The sequence below is a fragment of the Catharus ustulatus genome, chromosome 25 (assembly GCF_009819885.2).
Source record: "Catharus ustulatus isolate bCatUst1 chromosome 25, bCatUst1.pri.v2, whole genome shotgun sequence".
Lineage (NCBI taxonomy): Eukaryota > Metazoa > Chordata > Aves > Passeriformes > Turdidae > Catharus > Catharus ustulatus.
In genome coordinates this window covers 4,278,886-4,297,747 of record NC_046245.1, presented here as the reverse complement: position 1 = coordinate 4,297,747, position 18,862 = coordinate 4,278,886, and the positions used below count along the sequence as shown (strand labels likewise).

General features: G+C 49.9%; 1 protein-coding gene across 1 annotated transcript; it reads left to right on the top strand.

The window, feature by feature from the left end:
• The first annotated feature begins 1,412 nt into the window (after positions 1-1,412).
• PTPN22 (protein tyrosine phosphatase non-receptor type 22) lies at positions 1,413-18,616 on the top strand. The gene is made up of 21 exons (XM_033080210.1): positions 1,413-1,499; positions 4,277-4,385; positions 5,313-5,389; positions 6,757-6,852; positions 7,243-7,281; positions 7,741-7,812; positions 7,890-7,949; positions 8,324-8,466; positions 9,303-9,369; positions 10,351-10,428; positions 10,943-11,038; positions 12,367-12,443; positions 13,382-14,091; positions 15,005-15,091; positions 15,213-15,343; positions 15,996-16,023; positions 16,366-16,446; positions 16,723-16,826; positions 17,451-17,481; positions 18,169-18,246; positions 18,552-18,616. Exons 1-21 carry the CDS (start codon positions 1,413-1,415, stop codon positions 18,614-18,616), a joined length of 2,316 nt encoding a protein of 771 aa, XP_032936101.1.
• The last annotated feature ends 246 nt before the right edge of the window (positions 18,617-18,862 follow it).

Genomic DNA, 18,862 nt, shown 5'->3' with positions numbered 1-18,862 from the left:
TCTTCCAGACACTGCAAGCAGAACGCAACACCAAGCAATGTGTAAAAGATTCTCCATCACTACAAGCAGAAATAGTAAAGTTTGTTGTGATCAATTGGTTTTTCTTCTTGAGTTTCTCTTAAATTTTGCCATAAAAGTGTGCTTCAGTCTTACTCAAGGTTAGTGCTTGGTGCTGCAGACTCAGCAGGTATTTGTTTTAAAATGTTTCCATTAATTATTCTAAAGGTTCCTCTTCCTCTCAGGCAACCCCAAGGCTTATTTCTGCAAAATTACCATTTGGTATTTTAAACAAAGAGTGATTACCAGCCCTTTGCCTTTTAGCACTGAATACAGGAATCCTGGAGCTGCTCTGTGCAGAAGGGGACACCTTGAATGGCCCTAGTTACATTCAGGGAGAGAATCAGATTTGGTTCAGTGAGTCTGAAGCCTTTGTTCAACACTGAGGTATTGGAAGTATGGAAGATGTGATTCTCATATCTATTGGGGGATGGTTTTGGTTGGCAGTTGTTGATTTTTGCTCAGTTTTGTTTAGATTTCTCCACTTCATGCACAGAAGATGGATGGCCTCCCAGAACTGCTCTCTGCCTCCTCTTCCCACCTGGGGATGCCTCCCCTTTGCTTATGGGGTTTTTCAAGTGCTGCACAGTGAGAGGTGAATCAGGCTGGCATCATTAATTTGACTTTTTAGTCTGCTAAATTCAGATGTGATCCTCTCTTCTGGCAAAACCCATGAGGTGTGGGGAATGGTGGCTGGAAGAGCTGACCTGAAGCACAAGGATGGTTTTCTCTGGAAATCGTGCAACCCAAGGCAGTAACACCTGTTTGTCTGTCAGCATCTGCCTGAAGGATTCCTTCAAAATATTTTACAGCTGATGTGGAAAGCAGACTAAAAAATTCCATGCCTGGAAAGTGGATGGGGCTTGAAGCAGCCTGGGATAATGGAAGGTGTCCCTGCCCATTGAGAGGAGCTTTAAGGTCCCTTCGAACCCAAACCTTTGTGGGATTCTATGTTAAAAGTGTGAAGGGGAGCTGTGGATTTTCCATGCTTTTTTATGGACTCTTCCAGTCCCATTCCAGGTTTGAAGATTCTTCTGTGAACCCTGCACAGCTGCCCCCCATGCTCAGCCCTGGCGCCCCGGCAGCGGTGGCTGAAGGAATTGGGGCGCTGGGGGTTTGCTCTGGGGTTTGACCTCCTTGCCCATCCTGTGCCAAGTGGGGGTGCTTTGAGCAGGGGGTGCCAGGGCCCCGTGCTGAGCTGTGCTGTTTGACCAGGGAGATGTGCTGCGCACTAATTTCCTTTGGGGCTGTGATGAAGTCAGAAAACCACAGGCAGCTCCCCGGCGCTGCCTTCCGCCGCGGATCACTTGACATGTCCCTTCCCAGGGGGGCCAGGCCAGCCACGCTGCGGCACCATGGACCAAAGGAGCATCCTGCTGCAGAACCTGGAGAGGGCCCAAGGCAAGAAGTTGAACCCAGGAGAGTTTGCAGAGGAGTTTTTGGTGAGTTCACTCAAGGCTTGGCTCGGCGTTTCGGCGCGTTTCGGTGGGAATCGCTCCGTCACCTCTAAACCTGCCACCGTGAGGTTTTCTAGGAGTTTATAGCAGACACCCAGAAGCTGACTGGGCTAAGAGGAATGTAAAGACATGATAGGAATTTAATAGTTTGCATTTGAACTGTTTGCTTTTTAACTAATTACCCGAGTGCTTCCTGTTTTCTGCTTGGCGATTGCACTTGTCGGGACACGGTTTCGCTTTGCCTGGTAAGAGAACTGGGGGGACAGGGAGGAATATGGAGCCTCTGGCCCTGCTGACACATCTGAGGATGCAGGGAGGAATATGGAGCCTCTGCCCCTTCTCCCCATTGCAATCTGTGGCACACGAGCTCCTGCCAGGGATCTCTGGATTTGCCTTGACTTAGCTTGTCCTTGTTTCTACAGAGCGCAGGTTGCCCAAGGCAGCCGTGGGTGGAATGTCCAAGGCTGGCGTGGACAGGGCTTGGAACAACCTGGGAGAGTGGGAAGGGGTAGAATGAGATGAGCTTTAAGGTCCTTTCCAACCCAAATCATTCTGGGTTCTGGGATCTGTGTGCTCTACAACCAGCAGTGCTCCTGCCCCTCCTGGAAACTTTCTTGTTCCCTCAAGGCAAAAGCTGCACAAAATGCTGATGGCTCCCAGCAGCCCCTGTGTTGTGCAGTGCCCTGAATTTGATATATTTTTTTAATCTGATATATTTTTTTGGTTTGGTGCCAGGGGTGAGGCTCAGATGCCCAGGCACATCTGATGGCTAAAGCTGGTGGCTGGAGGTGGCTCTTGGTGTGGCAGCTGTCAGAGGAGGCTCTGCCAGGCTGTCTGTGTCACTCTGAGAGGCAGTGACACTGCCCAGCTTCCACAGGCATGGGAAGGGTAAAACTGGTCCCTCTGTGAGAGCTGAGACATGTCAAGCACTGGGCTGATCCTGGCAGTGGGCTCTGGGTTACTGAGGGGTCCCCACAAGCTCCAGCCCTGCTCTGTCACACCAGCAAAATCTGGCACTTCAAACACTTCAAACACCTCAAACCAAGCTGAGTGCTTGGTTTCCAGGTGTCTGGGGTGGAGGGAAGTGATTAATCTGAGCCTGCAGTGACAGTCTGTTGTTCCATGGAACAAAGTGCTGTCACAGCCTGCTGAGTTTCCCCTCTCTCTGTTTGTGTGTGTGAGGCAGTGGGCTCTGAGCCCTGGTGCTCAGGCTGGCTCCAGCAGCCTGGTGAATTCTTTTCTTGCCAAAATGGCAGGTGGAAATGGTCCAGGCTGGAATAAGATCTCAGAGTGACCTGATTTTGCCACTTTTGCAAGGCACAGGCCACCGTGCTGGCTTCTGCTTCCAAATGTGACAGAAACATTCAGTGCCATTCCTCCACCCCAATTCCTGCCCTCTCCTTGTGGGACCAAGCATTTTTACATGCAAATTGTGGTGATGTTGCTATAAACGACAGGGGCTTTGTTAGAGTCCCTTTTCCCCTCTGTGCAGTCTCACAGCTGGGCACTGCCCAGGGAATGGGCACAGCCCCAAGGCTGCCAGAGCTCCAGGAGGGTTTGAACACAGCTCTGAGACACAGGCTGGGATTTTGGGATGTCTGCAAGGCCAGGAGTTGGACTCCATGACTCTTGTGGGTCCCATCCAGCCCAGGATATTCCATGGTTCTGTGATTCCCACTTCCCTTTTCATACCTAAGCATTTCCCAAGCAGTTTCATGTCACATTATTCAGGGACAGAAAAGTCAGCTGATTCAGGGCCTCAGCTCTGGGAAGACTGGCTTTAGTGTGGAGTGATGCCCCTTCCATGAAAGCTCTCCCTGGAAGGAGGAAGAGGGGGATGTGACCAACACCAGAATTGCTCAGAAGGTTACAGGGATGTGGAGGCTACAAAACCCACCCTGCTCCCATAATTTCTATCCCTCTGTGTCTGTCCCACATTTTTAATTGAGACTGGACAGAAGGATTGTCCTGAGCCTCCTGTGCCTCCTCCCTGACTCATTCCATCAGATCTCTGAGATTTAACCTCTATGTGGCTGAAATTAGTGTTTCAAAACTGCAGTTCAATATCAAAAAACAGAAACCCAGACACAAAAATATGAAAGCAAACATACAGAGAGAATGGTGCTTCTGAAGCTGATGGTAAAAAATAGAGTGGGTTATTCAGAAGCTGGTGGCAGTGAAATAAAATTCTACACTTTGCCAGGAGAAAGATGCTTTAACTCTCTGTGAGTGCTGCAGCTTTATCCTGAAATGAAAGAGATGAGAGATTTGCAGCCTAAGGCTCTGTCCCAGGACTCCTTCTCCCTTTTCTTTCATCAGTCCATGGAGCTCCTCTGCTCCAGTTGCTCGTGCTCCCTCAGTGACTTCAGCATCCCTGCTGATGGGAGCATCTCGACCAAAGAGAGAAAAATCAGTGGATTTACCTGTCTGTTCTGGTGTCATTTGTTGAAGGAGCTGTGACACTGTCACTCCTCTGATCCATTTGTGCTGAGTGCTTCCCCTGGGCCTTGCTCAGTGGCGAGGTTGATGCTTTGTGTGGGCACTGCCTCAGCACACACTTTCCATTCCTCAGAAGCCTCTGCTGGGGCTCTTAGGTGGTTCTGTCTCTATTCTTGCTCTCAGCAAAGCCACTCAGGAAAGAATTAATGGTGCCAGCCCTGCTTTGTGCTGGCAGATGTGACCCCTGGAGACCTCCATGTGCTCTGTACTAGTGCGCTGGCTGTAGCACGTCTGCTGTAATTTGTTCCACTCTTTTATCACAGAAGCTGAAGAGACAGTCAACAAAGTACAAATCAGATAAAATCTATCCTACAGCAGCGTCTGAGCAGCCAGAGAATGTCAAGAAGAACAGATACAAGGACATCTTACCTTGTAGGTTGGAAATGGCACATGCTCCTACTCAGCCTTTTGTTTTTCTTGCTTTTCTTGTTCTCATCCCCTGGTGCCTGCCTGCACAGTTGTCTGTGAGCATCTCCCTGCTGTCTGTTGGCTTTGAGTCCTGCTGCTCAGATCTGGGGCTTTGGCTGCTGCAGTGCCTGCTCTGGAGGGCTTTGGCACATACCAGCATTCTCAGGCACACACTGGGATTTTGGGGATGTCCTGTGCAGGAGTGGGAGCTGGACTCAATCATCCTTGTGGGTCCTTTCCAGCTCAGGATATTCTGTGATTCTGTGGCATTTCTACAGACAGAGCAGGTTCTATTCACTAGGAAACATCCTCCAGTGATTATCCTTGCAAGGTTTCTGGGTAGCACTGCAACCACTTGCCTCCAAAGTCCTTAGGACAGGGATGTGTCAGGGATGTACAAACCCTGCTGTGCTTTGTCCTGGCTGGGTGCAGAGCTCTCCAAAGGCTGTCCCAGCATCAGAGCTGCCTGTCTCTTCCATCCATTCCAACTTGGAAAAGAAAGGAAATCACAGAGTCATTAAGGTTGGAAAAGACCTCCAAGATCGAGTCCAGCTTCCAAACCTTTGTGTCCAACCCCACAGACCTGGTTAGAGCCTGGAGTGCATTTTTGGGTTTTGGGCTTGGCTTGCTCCGTGCTCAGAAGGGATCAGTGTTGCACTGGGGCACTGGCAGCACCTGCAGCTGTCCCCTAAACCTCCCTCAGTCTCCAGAAGGATCTTGTCCAGCCCCTGTGGGTGTGGGAGGTGTGGGAGGTGTGGGAGGGACATGAGCAGCTTGCACAGCCCCCCTGGCCCTGCATGACCTGAGTGCTGCCCCAAAGCCCCTGAGCTGCCCTCCAAGGGCTCAGTGACCACGAGGGACAGGCTCTGACTGCTTCCCCTGCTCTTGCAGTTGACCACAGCAGAGTGGAGCTGTCCCTGATCACATCAGACACAGATTCTCATTACATCAATGCCAACTTCATCAAGGTTTGCCTCTTTTGTGGTGTTTTGTCCTGTGAAGGTGTGGGTGAGTTGTGCCAGGAGGAGCAGGTGGGGGCTCTGGTGAACCAAAGGGCTCTGCAGCAGTTTCTGAGCTGTGCTCAAGGACAACTGATGTAAGAATATGAAAGAGCCCTCAAAACCCCCCTGCAGCTCAGAGGCACCGGGCTATGGGGCAAGGGACGCACTCGAGCTGGGGGTGGAACAATTTGTGGTTCACAGCTCCAACTTCCCCATCACCACTGCTGCCTTCGGTGGGTGACAGTGGTGCAGAACTGCTGTGGCCAGAGTCACCTGGGCTGAGAGCAGAGCAGAGGCAGGAAACCTTGCAGGGCTGCAGGGCTGGGACCCACTGCTGGGGCGAGCAAAGGGGCAGATTGGGGTGGGACAGTGCTCAGGGTGGGACAGGACAGTGCTCAGGGTGGGACAGTGCTCAGGGTGGGACAGTGCCCAGGGTGGGACAGTGCTCAGGGTGGGACAGTGCTCAGGGTGGGACAGGACAGTGCCCAAGGTGGGACAGTGCTCAGGGTGGGACAGTGCCCAAGGTGGGACAGTGCTCAGGGTGGGACAGGACAGTGCCCAAGGTGGGACAGTGCTCAGTGTGGGACAGTGCTCAGTGTGGGACAGTGCTGAGTGTGGGACAGTGCTGATTGTGGGACAGTGCTCAGGGTGGGACAGTGCCCAAGGTGGGACAGTGCTCAGTGTGGGACAGTGCTCAGTGTGGGACAGTGCCCAGGGTGGGACAGTGCTCAGTGTGGGACAGTGCCCAGGGTGGGACAGTGCTCAGGGTGGGACAGTGCTCCTTCTGCAGCTCCACGAGTTTTGGGACTGTCCTGGGCCTACAGCCCTTCTCTGACTGACAGACAGACAGACAGACAGACAGATAGATAATAGATAGATAGATAGATAGATAGATAGATAGATAGATAGATAGATAGATAGATAGATAAATAGAAGGTTCCCTTCATTCTTCACGACAGTGACCAGTGACCCAAGGCTCTGTGTAACCTGTCTGCAGAAGAACTGACCTTCCCAACAGGATCACAGTTCATTCTTTAGCCATCAGCAACAGAGCTGTGGCCACATCACCTCCAAGCTCCCAGAGGCACTGTAAGAACTGGTGCTGCTCTCTGGGAGCAGATCTCAGCTCAATCCCAGCTCCCCAGCTGGGCCCTGCCTTTGGCTTGCACACCACTCCTTGAGTTAATGGATGTGCCAAAATTCAACCACATGGAAGTCCTTCTAAATCCTCAATGGGATGTTGATAGATAGAAGTAAATTCAGAGAGAGGAATGGCTTTATTTCTGCTGGTGAGCTGTGCACAGACGTGTCCCTGTCTGGTTTGAATGTTCCAGGGTGTCTATGGGCCAAGAGCATACATTGCAACCCAGGGTCCTCTCCCCACTACTGTCACTGACTTTTGGAGGATGATTTGGGAGTATGAAGTCCTGGTAAGGTGCAGATTTATATTTAAACTTTATATGTCCTTTTTTTAAAAAAAAAGAAAAGCTGTCCTTCCATCCAGAACTCCTTTGTGAGCCAGTGGGAGTGTCAGGGTTTCTCTCCAGATGTTTTGTGTGCCCCACATCTGCCCTGCCAGCGTCCTCCCACTCGGGCAGGACTCTGCTGGTGGCTGTCCCTGCCTTTGGGCTGTGCCTGGGGAGGTCCTGGTGCCAGGCTGTGGTGATGTCCCAGTGTGACTCCTCTGGCAGTTGGGGCTGGCAGGAGGCAGCCCACAGAGTTTCCTTACACTGATAAGCGCCCACAGGAGATGAGTTTAATTTTGCTGCCTGGATAAGAAACTCGTGTTCAGACTTTTCTAATGAATCTTCTTCCTGCAGGTCGTGGTCATGGCTTGCATGGAGTTTGAAATGGGGAAGGTGAGTAACATACCACAGTGTCCCCTGAGTGCCAGGGCAGGGTGAGAGATGCAGATTTTTATTAAACCCCATTAGTGACAGCGAGTTTCTGTTTGATATAAGCTGGTTTTGGGGTCCCGTGGGAGATGTCCCTGCCCATGGCAGAGGGTGAATTGAGATGATCTTTAAGGTCCCTTCCAACCAAACCAGTCTCTGATTCCATGGAATCCTTTAGCCATTTCCAGTGGTGTAGGGAATCTCTCTGGAAAGGGAAAAGCAGCAGTGGCAGCTCCAAGGAAGGGGAGGCTGGAGGTGCACAGCAGCAAGAACTGAGCCTCTTCCCAGTGTGGATTTTGTCCTGAAAAGTGAAAAAAAACCAAAAACAACAACAAAAAAAAAACCAACAAAAAAAAATTTTAAAAATACTGGCACAGCTGGGGCAGTGGGGAATAACCAAACACATCCTGCTTGTCCCAACAGAAGAAATGTGAGCGGTACTGGGCGGAGGTGGACGGCTCCCCCCTGCACTGTGGCCCTTTCTCCATCACCTGTGTGAGTGCAGCCACCTCAGACCCTGCCCCACCCTGGGGCAGCCATGGAAAATCTGACTCTGACTCTTTCTTGTGCAGGAGGCTGAGGAGAAGAGGAATGAGTATGTGATTAGGACTTTAAAGGTGACCCTGAATGAGGTAAGGAGGAAAGGTCAAGGCAGAAAAAGCACCTGGGCTGGCTTTGTTATATAAATAATATATTGGGATATGGTACATTTTGTGCAGAAAATTTTACATTGCTCAGGCTGCTGAATTAGATTTGACAGCAGCTGAGGGAACAAAGGAAGTTAAAAATTCATTAACTCAGACCTCAGTTTCTGAAGCTGTTTTTCAGTCATGGCAAATCAGACTCTGGGTAAGTGAGGCCAAGAATGTCATAAAACAGCTCCTGCAGCAAAACCAGCTCCAAACTGCTGCTCTGCCCTTTGCTGCTGATGCAGGTGGGAGCTGGGGATGGGGCAGCTCTTCTGACTCAGAAGAAATCCAGCAGAAATCCTGCTCTTCTCCTGCAGACAACCCGCACCATCCACCACTTCCACTACAAGAACTGGCCGGACCACCACGTGCCCTCCTCCATCCAGCCCATCCTGGAGCTCGTCAGGGACATTCGCTGCTACCAGCCCGATGACAGGGTCCCTGTCTGCATCCACTGCAGGTGGGTGACCTGCAGGGAAGGGCTGCTGGCCCCCAGACCCTGTGCTGCCACGTCCCCAGGGGGCACAGGGCAGGAGAGGTGGCCAAGCTCCTCTTGCAGGAAGCCCTGAGACAAAGGGCTGCTCTGAGGACAGCCAGGGGACAGGGAAGGAGGTCAGCAATAATCACAGAACCTCCCTGGCTGTGACATATTTCACACTCTGTAGCCTGTGCAGATATGGAATTGTTTTGTTGGAAAAGTCCCTTAAGGTGGTTGAGTCCATTTGCCCAGCACTGCCAAGGCCACCCCAAAGCACGTCCTCAAGTGCCACATCCACACCTCTTCTCAGTGGTGACTTCACCACCGCCCTGGGCAGCCTGTGCCCGTGCTTGACAATGCTTTTGGTGTAGAAATTGTCCCTCATAAGCAATCTAAACCTCCCCTAGGGCAACCTGAGGCCATTTCCTCTTGTCCTGTCCCGTGTTAGTTGGGAGAAGAGACCCCCAGGGCTGGCTACACCCTGTCAGGGAGCTGCAGAGAGTGAGAATGTCTGGGTCAGGGACCACCACCACCACTGGGCACGTCCATGTGTGGCTGTGACCACAGGAGGACTGAGAGCTGCTCTTAGGGGATGAGCTGTGCCTCCCAGCCCTGTGCAGCAGAGCCCTGCGTGGGCTGAAGCTGCAGCATCCTGCAGGTCTGCAGGATGTGTGTGGGACAGCAGTGCCACAGGCTCTGGGTGCTCTGCAGACACCCCTGACAGACAGCACAGCGTGCCCACCCTGTGCCTGGGTGCTCTCCAAACCCCCTGACACAAAGCACAGCGTGCCCACCCTGTGCCTGGGCTGTCATTGCAGTGCTGGCTGCGGCAGAACCGGCGTCATCTGTGCCATCGACTACACCCAGAAGCTGCTGAAGGACGGGGTGAGTGCCAGCCCTGCACCCCTGTGTCCCCTCCCAGCCTTCCCTCTGCCTTTCCTCCCTCTGACTGCTCTCAGGTGGATTCCAGGTGGGTGGGAGCTCCCCACAGCCTGACTGGAGAAGGGCAGTGGCTGAAATGCTCATTCCCCATTCCCAGTTTGTCCCCCTCCTGTCTGTCCCCCTGCTGTCTTTAGGCACTGACAGCATCACTCCATGGGGCAGGATCCCCCCTCCACTGCTCCCTCTGGCCAGGCCTTAGCTCTGAAGTGCTGACCTTCACTCTTCAGTACATCTGTACTGTCCACATCTGTCTCTCCACACTCACACATCAGAGATTCAGCGTTTCCAAACCACACCCTTGCTTTACTCTGACTCTCCAATCTCTAATCCCTGCTCTCAGGGCAGGTGCTGGACTCAGAGGAGAGCCTGCTCTTTTCTGTTCCACAGCTCCCTGAACCCACCCAGCTGGGAAATCAGTGTCACACGCATCGTGCTACCCACAGCTGATATAAAAAGGGTATTTGCTGTGGAGTGTGAGACAGGAGGGAGGAGGATGGTTTGTAGTAAATAAAATAGCACTTTAAGCAGGCCCTTTGTTAAAAATTATTGCAGTAGCAGGCCTAGATTTCAGACAGTGCTCTGAACTGTGTCATGGCTTGGAAGTTTCATGGAATTTAACCTGTCTGTAATTTTTTTTATCAGAGAAATCATAGAAATCATTTAAGTATTTGGGCTGGAAGGATCTTAAAAATCCTCTCTTTCCATCCCCCTGCTATGGCAGAGACACCTCCCACTATCCCAGGTTTCTCCCAATGTCCAACCTGGCCTTGGACACTTCCAGGGATCCAGGGGCAGCCACAGCTGCTCTGGGCACCCTGTGCCAGGCCCTGCCCACCCTCCCAGGGAACAATTCCTTCCCAATATGAAATCCAAATCTCTCCTCTTTTACTTTGAAACCATTTTGCCTTTTCTCTTTCTTGCCAGATTGTCCCAGTGAACTTCAGTGTTTTCAGCCTGATCCAGGAAATGCGCACACAAAGACCTTGCATAGTGCAGACCAAGGTGAGCTTGGGGAATGCCTCCAGCTGCTCCATGCTGACCTTTTCCTTGGGAGGGGTCACAGCAGGGAAACCCAGAGCAGTGGTGTTGGTGGGAGCTGGGCTGTGGAGATGTTGTGCAAAGTGCCTTTTCTGAACAGAACAATGATTTGGCAGAAATTAATTTGGTGGCTGAACGTTTCCTGGTGGACAGCTGGGCCAGCGCTCACAGTGTGATTTATTGAATGCTTACACTGTGAAACCAGGGACTGTCCAGGCAATAAAGTGGGAACTTTTCTCAGCTGCAACAGACTGAAGAGGAAGCTCAATGCAGAACAGCATTGTTTGCACACCCAAAAACCCCCCAAAAGCTTCAGTGGGAGCCCTGTGAGAGTTGTGGCTTCTGCCTCTTCTCAGAGTTCACACCCTGCCAACGGACAGGAAAGGCAGCTTCTCTCAGGGTGATGCATGCTTGGCAAGAGGTGACCACTGCCAGGTGCCACTGCTGCTGTCACATTTTTGGTCTGTGTGGAATGCAGGAGCAGTATGAGCTGGTTTACGACGCGGTGATCGAGCTCTTCAAAAGGCAGATTCAAGCGCTCGATGATGCCCAGAAAGATTCTGCTGCTTCACAGGTAAAAGGCCCAGGACAAACACCCTGCCTCAGGCAGCCCAGGTCAGCTCTAACCTCAGTTCCTGCTGCAGACCTGGGGTGAATTCCCATATTTTCTGCTCCCCTTGAGATCCAAACTGAGTCCCTTTTGACATTAATCAGTTTTGATGATAATCCAGCTCTTCCTTTGAATGTGCAATGCTTATCACAAGACCTAGATTTTCTTCAGTCTCAAAACCATTTTCTATTTTCTGTATATTTTTATGATTGTTTAATGTCATGAGCAAATAGCACAGCACAAATTTTCTATAAGAGTGGCTGATTTCCATGGGGATGTGCCAGTGAAACTTGTCTTCATGGAGTGCTTGCAGCAGCTGAGGGAATTTCAGACCAGGCTGGGAACTTGGGATCACAAAGCAGTGAGGGTGAAAGTGTTACCTCATGTGCTAGGGAGGGAATCAGCACTGCAGCCTGTCTGTGGTAGGGCACAGGGGGAAATGTCTTGTAAAAAAACATGGCAAAGTCTGACAAATCTGTTACACTTCTGAAGAAGAGAAATGTGGTCTTGGTGTGAAGTTGCATATTAACAGGAATTGCCAAAACATTTCTGGTTGAGGTTTTCATTGCTCATGCTGTTCTGTGACTGCTGACATGAACCTCACTGGGTCAAATCCAGGAAAGTAAATGCATCACAGCAAAGCCTGGGAGGTCACAGTGAGCTCGTTTTGCCAGGAACTTTCATCTGAGAAATTGGGAAGGGGATCCTGTGATGAAATTCATGCCTCAGTTTTTGCCATAGGCTTTGCAGGATGTTCCAAGCCAGAGCTGAGCGAGAAAAGAATTGGAAAAAACCTTTTGGACTGGTTAAGGACACTCTGTGAGCAAATGTCACACAGGGCTGGGTTGACAGAAAATGCAGAGGACGTTTCAAGTCAGGATGTGGTTTTGTAGCTCTTGCCCAAACCTCTTGCCCCCCTAAACCTCCCTGTCCTCCGAGGACACTGTGCAGAGCACGGGGCTGGCCATGAGCTGGTGTCACAAACAAAACCAAACCAAACCAGCACCCAGCTTGCCCAGTGTGGGCTCCTGAAGGCAGAGTGTGTGCACAGGCTGCTGCCAGCTGTTCAGCACAGCTGGATGGTTGCAGGGCTCGCTGTACTCTCATTTCAGAAAGGTGCTGGCAGGAGTTGCTCTTCAGGAGGTTCTGTCTGCAGTTTTCAGCTCCACCTTGGTGTCATTTCCCAAGTGCTTTAGTAATTAGAAGTATTTGGCAAAAATCCCAGCTCCTGCAGCAGATGTCCTTTGCATTCTGCCTCCTCACTGTTGTTTGTAAACATTTCCTTTCCCTAGGAAGGAGCAGGGCATCCTGCAGCCAAGCCAGTCCTGGCTCCAGTGGAGGACATTTATGGCCTGAGTTCACTCACCTGGTAAGGCTCAGCACAAGGATCCCTGGGTGGTATTTGCAGTCACTCACAAGATTTCAGAGGGATGAACTTTTTGATGTGTACTTTGGAACACTTTAGCTCTCAGGATCTTCTGCCTCCCTTGAGTCCCACTTTGACTCTCATGTTTGTTCCTGACATAATTCATAATGTCATAAAGGCTGGAAAAGTCCTCTAAGACCACTGAGCACAACCATTAACCCAGGTCCAACACTAAACCATGTCCCCAAGTGCCACATCTACATGTTTTTTGAACCCTTCCACAGATGGTGTTCCCACCACTTCCCTGGGCAACCTGTTGCAATGCCTGATCACCCCCTCAGTGAAGAAACTTTTCCTAATTTCCTAACAATTCCTGCTCTTCTCACTGATGTGTGGCAGCCTGTTCCCTGTGTGCCATTATCTGACCCCTGTTCCCTGTGTGCCATTATCTGTCCCCTTACTCTGCCCTGGGCTTTGTGTCATGTAGTGTTTCACATATGAACTGAAAACACTGTAAACCAGTATAAACCAGTATAAACCAGTGTAAAAAAGTCTCTGCCTGGCATGGAATACTCCCCCACTGGCCCCATCTTCCATCTGCACATTGCACTGCAGTGCCCCTTGCTGCAGGAACAGCAATCCTGAGGATCCAGCTTCCCAATACCAGCAGCTTCCCAGGGTGGTGGATCTCTCTGTGGACACGTTTGGGATTGCAGTGTCTGCTTTCTGTAAATAATTTTGGTTTTTGGTTCAGTTTGCTGAGATAAAGGGGGCTCCTCTGCTCACACCACCCAATGGTGTTGAAATGGAGCACAGGGAAGGACTTGCTTGAGGCTGGGCTGGGCTCTGCATTTTGCTCCTGTGGGCTCTGTTAGTGGGTTAACATCTTCTGAGCCCTCCATGGCTTTGACTCCACACCATTCTTTGTGCTTTTACTGCAGCTCTGAGCGAGAGGAGCAGGCTCCACAGCAGCATCTCCCTGTGCAGCAGGACGGGCACCAACATCTCCCTCTGGGGGCACAGAGCAAAGCATCCCTGCCCTCCCTGTGTGCCCCAGGAGCACAGCACAGCTCTGCCCAGAGAGTGCCCCCCATCAGACAGGCCATCTCCTTCGGGGCTCTGAACTTCATCAGCTGCAGGAAGGCAGCAGCCAGCGAGCCCTGGGGTGCTGGGGATGCTGCTCAGAAACGCCGCAGCTGGGAGCTGGAGCTGGAGCCAAAGGGAGCAGGAGGGAGGGGGCCTGGAGCCAGAGCACCTCTGGCATGGACTGTATCGACCCCTCTAGGGCTGGGGCAGCAGGGAGAAGGCTGGGAACGGGATGCAGGGGATGCCAAGCCTGTTTGGAGTCCACAGTGGCCAAAAGTCAGTCACTCGAGCTTCCAGGATGGATTTGCCCCTGCGGACCTGAAGCCCTCCAGACGAGCAGCAGATCCCCCCCCAGGCCACAGGAACCAGGGGCAATGCCCTCACCCCCACCTGTGCTCAGCAGAAGACCCCTACTTCTCATCACCCTCTCCAGACAACCCTGTGCCCCCCGTGTTTCCCTTTCTGGAGGGGCAGGATGAGCTCCTGCCTGTGCTGCAGCCCAGCACCCCCAGCTCCCCACCAGCCCAGCACGCTCCCCCGAGCCAGGACAGCATCTTCCCCTCGGGTGAGTGCCCCTGGGACAAGGGGACACGTGGGACCAGCTCACTCTGGTCTGGGGTGTGCTGGAGGGAGTGGTCAGTGTGGTCATCTAGTGTCCAGGCAGGGCTATAGTGCTCCTCAGGACTGGGCTCTCATGGGAGCTGAGGGAGCGACTGGTTTCATCCTCACACTCTTTTCTGCCTGAATTTTTTTCCCACAAACACTTTTAGAGCAGTATAATTTTGGTGTTTGAATTCACAGCTGCTCTGAACCATTGTGTCACCTCAGAACAGCAGCCCCAGGGAGGCAGGGATGGTGCTGACCAATTCTTACACCAAGGTGCTCCAAAAAGCATTCAGAAAGCTCACAGAATTTTTTTTTTTTTCTGATGATTTCAGTCAAACCCCAATCTTTGCTGTAGTGTCATGTGGGGGACACTGAAATCTCACTGAGATTGAGATCCAGGAGTTCAGGGACCCTAAACAACCTGGGTGACACCCCTGCCCATGGATCTAAATGGTTTTTAAGGTCCATGAATTCAACACAAGTGTTTTGCCCAGATCTGTAGCCATAAATCCATCACCTGTCATAGAGGAAAGTGGAATTATTCCTTGTTCTGGTTAGTCCTGGTGCAATGGGACATTTCCTATTGTCCACAGCTTTGGCACTTGCTCCTCTTTGTCCTGCCCAGGTCCCTCAGCATTCAATGTCACACAGACATGTTCCTTATCCCAGTGCCCAAGCCAAGCAGCAGAATCTGTGCCTGGCTCTGTGCTGGGTCATGCTCACTTTCCTGGTGTAATTGGAGTTATTTGGGTGTTTGGTCACAGTTTGGAGGTGTTTGACCTCAATCTCTGGAGCAGCCCCCTCCTCTGCACAGGTGTGTGGTCCCCTCATGTCCTGCCATGCCAGTAACCTGTCCCTGTCCCTCCAAGCAGCCCCCCTGCCACAGCCTGATGATGAGGATGCTCCTCCACCCCTGCCCCAGCGCACCCCTGAGTCCTTCATTGTGGCCAGTGAGTCAGGTGAGTGATTATCAACATTAAACGTGGGTCTGAGCAGCACTGGGGGCTCATCCAGCACCAGGGTGGCTCTGTAGGCTCTGCAGCCTGGGATGAGGAATAATCTCTGCTCAATTTCTTCTAGGACAACTTCCTCGGGCCACTTTGGATTTCCAGCTTCCAGAGAGAAATCCAAATATTGGCACCTCCTGGGAGTGGAGTGGTGAGTCTCGCTCAGAGGGGTTCCATGACCCTGTGAGGCTGAGACCATGTAAGGTAACTGAGTGGCTTTTTGCCCCTTTTCCAGCACTATTCCTATGCCAATCTCCTTACCACGTTTCCTTCTGGGAGAAAGACTCTAGTTTGGGCACTTTCTACTTGCCATAAATTATTTCACAGAATCACAGAATCATGGAACGGTTTGGGTTGGAAGGAACTCTTCAGATAATCCCATCCCACCCCCTGCCATGGGCAGGGACATCTTCCACTAGACCAGGCTGCTCCAACATGGCTTTGAACACTTCCAGGAATTTCAGGAAAGGAGATGTGGCCTCAGTCCACCCCCTTCTTATCAATATCTACCTTACCCCAAACATTATTTCTTGGACTAAGACCAGTACAGGGTAATAAACATATTGTCCCTCATTTAGAGAAGAATAATGATGACAAGGACTTTAGTGTTCTGCTGAGCTTCACACAGCCCTGTGGAACCAGCAGGGGCTGAACAAAATGTAGGGATCTCTTGATCATCCCATAGCTGGGTGACAGCTCTGTGAAGTGGAAGAATGAGGCACAAGTCTGTGGAGGTGTATGTGGGAGGGTGTTTGCACATCACATCCTTTCCTCCTCTTCTCTGGCTTCCTTGTGTGCAAGAAAACAACATTTGGATGTGGGAATTTTAAATACCTGCTTTGTTTTTTGTTTCCAGAGTGTGAAGCTTTGGAGCCCACGGACAGGTATAAGTTTAACGCTGGGATAATCTTTGAAATTAGGATCTGCTTTTTTTCTGAAATGCTTTATTTAGTAAATGTGTTCAAGATCTGTGCTCAGTGCAACAGAAATTATTGCTAAATAGTTCTTCAAGTAAATAATTCTAACCAGAACTAGATAGTTCTGCAAACAAGTGAAGTTGTTTGTGTTTCCTAATCAGCTCCTGCCTCATCCTGTACATGAGGATGCTCCTTGCTGCATCGTCTTTGTCTGCATGTTGTGTGTTTCCTTTGAGACAACTGAGATAAGCTGGTTGCTTCCAATATATATATTATTTTAAAGCAACTCTTTTATCTTTGCTTTCTCAGAGACAGCCCAGGATCGCTCTAACTCTCCTCCCCCGCTTCCTGAGAGAACCCCGGAGTCGTTTGTTCTCGCTGAGGCAGCAAGTGAGTGCTGAGCTCTTTTCTTAGGATGTAACTGAGGTTTTACACTCTCACCTAAACAGGTTTCTGAGAGCTTGTTCAAAGCATTATCAGTGCTCCAGCACTTCCCTGCAGGAGAGTTCAGTAAATACAACGAAAATAAACACAAGCAGGGAACCTGCAGAAAATTTATGAAAGTGCTGCATTAGAGGAGATGAAAAGCAACAACATAGCACTTGGAAAAAAGCAGGAGGATTTGTGAATGACCACTGAAAATGTGTGTATGATGGATGTTCCCAGGTCTGCAGCCTGCTGCAAGAAATTCCTCGAGTCCTGCGGGTTTGGAGAACAAGGGCTCGGAAACATCATCCAAAGAACTCATGAAATGCTTCAGGAGGAGCAAGGTAAAAGAAACAAAAGGTGTGGAAACCACAGAGGGAGAGAGAAGAGCTCTGGCACAGCTGGTGCTGCTCTCTCACAGGTCACTGGGGGAACAGGGCCTGCTTTGAGAGAGCTTGTGTTTAGGGCAAGAAAACAAGAGCAATAAAAATGTTCTGGTGTAAAACTGCAAACATCTCCTGACTGCACTGGGAACAGGATAACGCAGCCCTGCCCTGCCAGTGGCTGTGGCATGGCTCTCCATCCACTGGGAAAAATTGCTCCAGTGGGGTCTGAGTTTGTCCTGCAAGGACAGAACCATCACCTGCCTCCTCCTAATTATCCTTGTGAGATTGTACTTTGGGGTGTTATGGTGGAACAGAAAAGCACTCGAGGAAAACAGCAAGAAAAATACAAACTGCAGGCATTTGGGATGACAAGGAAAAAGCCAAAGAGAGTGGCACAAAGTTTGCTTTTTATGAAATGTGATACTTGTGCGTTTACCAGTGAGTTCTCACAGTAGCTGATCTATTTATACATTTATCAGTGGTTTTATACATGTGCATTACCAGTGAATTCCCTTTACCACAGTAGCTGATCCACACACTGTTTTCCAACTAGCCTTTTTCTATTTTTTTTTTTTTTTACAGAGCATGAAAATATTGAAAAATATGAGAAAAAGTAAGTCTTTCAGGCTAATATCTTCCCAATGGATTTAATCAAGTATTTAAATGTGTGGGACAGAAATACCAAGATCCTGAACTTTTCCAGTGTGAAATTCCCTGCACTTTGGAGCAGGACACAGCTGTGCCAGCTCAGCACCTTCTCACCTGGAGAGCTGGAGCTGTTGCAGGAATGTCATAAGGATGCTGTGCTGTCTTTTAGGGACAAATTATCAAATTCTTCAAGCCTTCAAACCTACAAATGGAAGATATGGGTGCTGGAATTATGTGAGCCCCAGCCTAGATTCTGACCAGGCTATTCAGAGCATAAACACGAAATCTCCCACTAGAATAATTTTGATCTAAAATTAAAATGCTCATCTTGAAAACAAGACTGCTAAAAAGGGTTTAAAGCACTTCTGAGCAAATGTTTTCTCAGCAGATCTTGCTGCAGCAGTAAATTCACTCTCTGTAAATATGGGATTGCACAAATTAAGGGAGGAATTCTCCCCTGTGAGGAGAAGCTGTGGCTGCTCCTGGATCCCTGGAAGTGTCCAAGGCCAGGCTGGATGGGGCTTGGTGCTGGTTTGATGGTTGGATTTGATGATCTTGGAGGCCTTTTCCAGCCTAAAGAATTCTATGGTTCACCAAGTTCAGCTCTGGAATTACCAGTGACCAACTGTTCAGTCTCATTTTTTATTTCTAGGCATCTGCAGTCCATCTTCACTGACCAAGTCATCAGAACCTGCCCCGACAAACTCTCCCAGGTCCTTCCTTAACTTTGGTATGTTTTCCTCTTTGTGTTTTGGTAGGAAGAAACTGGTTCTTGGCAGTCTAAATGCCAGGCAGAACACTTAAAAAATTACAAATATTTCAAATAATGCTCATTGGGTTTTACATATTTAGTTTTTACACATTTACAACTTTATTTTCAACTACAGGATGTTGCTTTTCTGTCATATCTTAAAGCTTGGGAAAGATCTGAAATTACAAGTATTTTCAGTTCCTGTGTTATTTTAAGGGATTACATAATCAGCATCTGTAACATACAGAATTTATTGCATTAAAATATACACTATTTCTTCCTAGGCTTTGCAAATCGATTTTCAAAACCTAAAGGACCAAGAAATCCACCCCCAGCATGGAATATTTAGATGTATTTTATAGACTTGGCGTTGCAGATTCGTGAAGTCATCCTGAAATACTTGGAATGCCCATCCCAGTGAAGCTTCCACCAAAATAAACACATCCAAAGCTGTTACACAGTACTGGCAGCTCAGGCACTACTCACACATTCACTGAATTTAAAACTGGAGTTTTAAAGTCAAGAATGCAAAAGTACCAGCAGCTTGCAGTTAATTGGCAATGGGATGGAAGGTAAACCTTGGAATACAAGTTTT